At 43.8% G+C, this 6,084-nt stretch overlaps 1 protein-coding gene and 1 pseudogene across 1 annotated transcript in view; one reads left to right on the forward strand and one right to left on the reverse strand.

Annotated features, from left to right (window-relative positions):
- The first annotated feature begins 2,950 nt into the window (after positions 1 to 2,950).
- Positions 2,951 to 4,449, forward strand: LOC138949248 (dual specificity tyrosine-phosphorylation-regulated kinase 1A pseudogene; annotated as a pseudogene).
- An 808-nt stretch (positions 4,450 to 5,257) lies between these two features.
- Positions 5,258 to 6,084, reverse strand: part of LOC138949249 (uncharacterized) — a gene marked incomplete in the record, with an annotated part of 5,297 nt that continues 4,470 nt past the window's right edge. The window contains 1 exon segment of the mRNA XM_070321028.1: positions 5,258 to 5,379. Coding sequence (XP_070177129.1) covers positions 5,326 to 5,379 — 54 coding nt within the window.

Raw genomic sequence — 6,084 nt, forward strand, 5'->3', positions numbered from 1 at the left:
CGATTGGGTCAGAGTATTCTACTCGTCGGAGGCGAAGGCTTGTGGTATTCAGAATCAGCCAGGCGAAAGCGAGGAGACACAACAAAAGGATGTGGGAGTTGGTGGGTGTTATCCAGAACTGAATAACACCTCTCAATGCAAACAAACAAATCTTTCGACACAACGGCGATGTACCAGCCCCCCCCCCCCCCCGCCCCCCCCCCCGCCCCCCCCCCCCCCCCCACTCGCCAGCAATCCCCCTCACCCCTTGAATCCGATGTCCTACGGCAGCAAGCGAAACGGCGAGCAGAGTTTACGTATCGGTTGGGCATGCATGAGCGGTCATCTCTTTCACTTCTTGTCTACCGGTTTCTATTAACGTCTTCAGGTTGTGATCACCACCGTTTGGATCTGAGGCTCAAGGTGTTTCAAGGTGTTAATACGATATCGGCCATTGAGAGGCACGCTGGGGGACGGTGGTGGTGGTGGTGGTGTCAAGACCCTGGATAACACGCTCTGTGGTTTTGAATGAACACGGGGGGGATATGGTGATGGAAGCTGATTGGGAAAGGGCGGTGGTTGTGGTGTCAAGACCCTGGATAACACGCTCTGTGGTTTTGAATGAACACGGAAATTGAAGTCAAAGTTGTGCGTGAATCCATCGAATCACAGGTGCCCTGACAGGAGAAACATCCGCCAGCATCCATCGCAACATGCGTAGTTGCGCTGTGAGTGAGCATCGAGGTTTTCAGTCATTCTCTGTCCATCGAATTGCAAAGATCTTTGAATTTCAAGCCATGGAAGTCATGAAGAATTCAACCTGAGCGGAAAAAAACAGTGGTAAGTTATTGCCCTATCACTGTATTTTGTATTTTTTTTGCACTTGTAGAAACGAAGATCTACGTTTGAAAAGGAAATGAAAGCTCGCATTTATCGAGGCTGCTCCGAAACGGTGAAAATCACTGGTAAATGTATCCCTTATACATATAACTCTTTTTTTTGCAGTCATCAAGTGTAAAATGTTTGATTGTTCCAGTCTTCAACCTTCGTATTCAAGTTTATATTGATGTTGTTAATTATTGTTACCAAAGGGATAATGCCTTTTTTTTATTTGACCGGTTTAAGATTCGTGTTATAGGAAACTGTGGAATTTTGTTTAATGATTAATGCAGTTATTAGTGGCTGCGTTGTTTCTTTCTTTATTTGGTGTTTAACGTCGTTTTCAACCACGAAGGTTATATCGCGACGGGTGAAGGGGGAAGATGGGATAGAGCCATTTGTCAATTGTTTCTTGTTCACAAAAGCACTAATCAGAAATTTGCTCCAGGGGCTTGCAACGTAGTACAATGTATTACCTTACTGGGAGAATGCAAGTTTCCAGTACAAAGGAATTAACATTTCTTACATACTGCTTGACTAAAATCTTTAAAAAAAATTGACTATATTCTATACAAGAAACACTTAACAAGGGTAAAAGGAGAAACAGAATCCGTTAGTCGCCTCTTACGACATGCTGGGGAGCATCGGGTAAATTCTTTCTCGTCCCAACCAATATGGGACTCCCCCTAACCTGCGTTGTGGATGTGGAGGTGTATTTGCCCGGTTTCGCGCTGTTCGCTGTTAAAACGTCTTTGTGTTTTTGTGCGCTGTTACAGGTAACACGGGGTAGCCTGAATTTTGTGTCGATTTTCAACAGGTGTCACTATTTCAACACAGAGAGAAAAATTCCATTAACGCACCTGTTGCACTGCATGTGTCGGATCAATTTGAATTAATTTGTACAAATCTTTTCACTCGCTACGAACGATCGATAAATATAAGCGAACTTAATTTTCAAAGTATGCATGGCAAATGCTTTGGGGCAATGTTGATCTTTTTAAGACTTTTTCGAAAATGAAAAAGCGAATCACTGTAAATTGGGCTAAAACTCTTCGATCACTTTATCCATCCGTTTTTCAGAGTTTCCCAGGTGTAAGGGACAATACAAGTAATTGTTTGCCCAAGCTGCTTCTTCATAAAACTTTCGGTTCCGTTATACGTACACACGCACACACGCACGCACACACACACACACACACACACACACACACACACACGCGCGCGCACACGTACGCACGCACGCACGTACGCACGCACGCACACATACACACACTCACACACACACACACACACACACACATATACACACACACACACACACACACACACGCACACACACACGCACACAAACACACACACGCATTCACACACACACACACACTCACACACACACTCACACACACATACACACACCCCCTCCCCCACACACATAGTTTTTAGCTTGGCAGCCCTTCGTAGATTTTCACTCAGAGTCCCTTTGCTCATCCTGTTTCGGTTAGTAGGAATTCGCTAGTTGTGCGTTCGCTCACTTGGCATGATTATGTTTAACACAGTATACTGTCCGTTAGTTCGCACGTGCTTTCTAACACGCAGAGTGAGATCTGTTCATATTTGTTGAACACAGCTTTACGTTTCTTTTCCGTCGCGTTATATTACTGACCCGGCGCTTCACTGAAGAAACATTGGTTTTTGAGTTGTTACATATGATTGTTAGAGCTTTTACTGATGGTGGCAAAATAGCAGGTTTTTTTTTTTTTTTTTTTAATCAGCTTTTTTTTCAATGAGATATTAGGGCTTACAAAATAGCAGTGTTATATATTTGTACCCTTGCTGGCGTTGTCTAAATTGAAGCTATATATTGTTCGTTCAGATTGAAGACAGATCACAAAGACAGCCACATCAACAACATGCGACCAAAAAGGACAATTGCATCCAGTAAGAAGTCTGTGAAAACTCTTTAAAGTGGCGCCAAGGATACAGCTTCTCAAAAGTCGTGTGGCGCCAGTATTCATGCCATTCGGCCTGAATTGGTCAACGTTGACACTAATTCTGATGTTAAATCGGACTGCGCTACTGAAATAGACATGGACAGTGTTACTGATACTTTCAATTGCATGTCTTTTGATAATGTCCAGAGACAGCAGAGCAACGCAGACAATTCTGGCGACGGATGTTGGATTGATGACGAAAATGACGCAGACGAAAGTGACGTAGAAGACAGTGATGACGTCGACAGATACAAGATATTATTCCGTCTAGGATCAGGCTCCTTCGGTGATGTCCACAAAGCCTACGACACGAAAGACAGAGAGTACGTAGCAATCAAAAAGATAAAGGGCATACAGGGAATAAACAAGAAAACTCAAAGAGAATTGACCATTCTGCAGCATGTGCACGTGCATGACCCAGAAAGCAAATACGCCGTCAAGCTGAAAGACCACTTCTCACGAGAAAACCAGCTATGCATGGTGTTTGAACTGCTCTCCGACAGCCTGCGTGCAGCTCTGGGAAAAGCTCGAAGATTCACCATGGAAAGAACCAGACTTCTTGGTCAACAGCTATGCGAAGCTTTGGAGTTTTTAGCTATGCCTGAGGTCGCTGTCATCCACGGTGACTTGAAACCGGAGAACATTGTCTTCCACGGACCCGACTGTAGCCGAGTGAAGCTGGTTGACTTCGGGATTTCCCAGTTTCACCGGAAAGAGACGATCTACGAAGGCATCCAGTCTCGGTACTACCGCGCCCCGGAAGTGACGCTGCGACTTCCTTCCGGTCATGCGGTGGATGTGTGGAGTCTCGGTTGCATCCTCGTGGAGATGCTGACCGGTCAGCGACTGTTTCACGCATCGGACAAGACCGAGCAGATGAGAAAAATCGTAGCTGTTCTTGGACCTCCGTCCAGACACATCCTCGACAGAGCTCGAAACACTACGACTTACTTTGACGTTCTTCCGGACGGAACGTACACTCTGATGAAGACCAAGAGCAAGAAACGCCCGTCTTTGGTGATGATGAGAAAACTGGACAGCATCCTTGGCGTGAGGAAGTCCGGTGGACATGGGCAGGACGGAGGTCAGCTGGTCAAGTTCAAGGACGTTGTTCTTCGCATGTTGGACTACGATCCTCAGACTCGGGTGACCGCCAGCCAAGCTCTGCGACATAGGTTCTTCGCAGAATACAACACAATACATTAATGTCATTGTATTCTGCTAAGTTTGTTCGAATGATGATTAAGGTTGATTCTGTTGGATTGTTTGTGGGCTTTTCTTTTAAACACTGACAATTACTCCCTCGCCAACACCTTCGTCAGCACCGGCCACCAGACTTGAGTTGACCAGAGAGGCACGACGATCACTTGTTCTGCTTGCTCTTACTGCACTCTCCTTCACAGCCGCAGAATCTGACTAAACGGAGAAAGGCATAGAACTGTACATTTGCGGGAGGGGAAAATATTGATGTTGTTGTGCAAATTAGTCAGTGAGAGTGTGTGTTTCCATTGCACTTTTGAAATTTGCATTACATTTTTAGCGAAAAATGGTATTACTTATATAATAGAAGAAAACACTCAGTCGTTTTTATTAGCTATTTGTTTTACCATCGTTAACCCCGCCTCCTCCCCTCCCCCCTTTGCATCTTTCTGTCTCCTTCGCTACCCCCCCCCCCCCCTCCATTTCCGTCCGATTTACTAGCCTTATGTCTCAGCTCCTTCACTTGAGTTGTAGATGGCAAAACCGACCATGGAAAAACGGTAGTCGTGGGGACTCAAGGGAAGTAACTTATTGTTTGCAAATGCCAGTCTTTCCGGGAACAATGCCGTAGTTTTTGCCCTTTTTAAAAAATTGTTTTAAACGCAGTGCTTCCACTTTTAATTTACGAGAGTGTCATTCTTTTATGTCTACATCTGTTTCAATGTATCTGAGTAGTTTTACGTCAAATGGCACGCCAGCTCTGACTGACGCTAGTTATTGAGGAACATGATTTTATTCGTTGCAAAGGAGTGTGTGTAAAAGTGCAATTCAATGGAATAAAATCTGTGAAAACTTGAGGAATTTGTTGCTTGATTTCTCCCTGTCTTTGTTTTGTGTGTATTCGCGCGCGCGTGTGTGTGTGTGTTTGTGTGTGTGTGTGTGTGTGTGTGTGTGTGTGTGTGTGTGTGTGTGTGTGTGTGTGTGTGTTCCTGTGTGTATATGTGTGTGTGTTCCTGTGTGTGTGTCTGTGTGTATGTGTGTGTGTGTGTGTGTGTGTGTGTGTGTGTGTGTGTGTGTGTGTGTTTCTGCACCTGTATTGAATGTTCTGCGACAAGCTGTATTATCAATTTTACAAACACACACACACACACACACACACACACACACACACACACACGCACACACACACACACGCTCGGCAAAGCAGTTGCTTTAGTGCAGCCAGCAGTATTTATTATCATACACAACAGCTATCATTATCTTGTTACACTGTGAGCAATCAGCTGTCAAAGTCCTGAGCTTGAAGGTGCAGAATAACCAAGACAGTCATCACCTAAAAGTAAAACCAAGGTAGAAGAGATACAATAGTATAGAATACAGAATACAGTATATTGACGACCAAAGGTTTGGAAGTTGCCATGACATTGCGGTTAAGATTTTTTATTCAGGCCAGCAAAGCACACAAAAATCACACGAATGTAGAGACCGAATCAACAATATCAATTAACAAGTCGCGTAAGGCGAAAATACAACATTTAGTCAAGCTGTCGAACTCACAGAATGAAACTAAACGCAATGCAATTTTTCAGCAAGACCGTATACTCGTAGCATCGTCAGTCCACCGCTCGTGGCAAAGGCAGTGAAATTGACAAGAAGAGCGGGGTAGTAGTTGCGCTGAGAAGGATAGCACGCTTTTCTGTACCTCTCTTCGTTTGAACTTTCTGAGCGTGTTTTTAATCCAAACATATCATATCTATATGTTTTTGGAATCAGGAACCGACAAGGAATAAAATGAAAGTGTTTTTAAATTGATTTCGAAAATTTAGTTTTGATCATAATTTTTATATATTTAATTTTCAGAGCTTGTTTTTAATCCAAATATAACATATTTATATGTTTTGGGAATCAGAAAATGATGAAGAATAAGATGAACGTAAATTTGGATCGTTTTATAAAAACAAGAGGCGAAGCCATCAAGGCTCACGTAAGAAATCGACAAACAGTAACACAAACTCAATCACTCCGTCACACATACACA

This window comes from Littorina saxatilis, linkage group LG15 (genome assembly GCF_037325665.1).
Source record: "Littorina saxatilis isolate snail1 linkage group LG15, US_GU_Lsax_2.0, whole genome shotgun sequence".
Lineage (NCBI taxonomy): Eukaryota > Metazoa > Mollusca > Gastropoda > Littorinimorpha > Littorinidae > Littorina > Littorina saxatilis.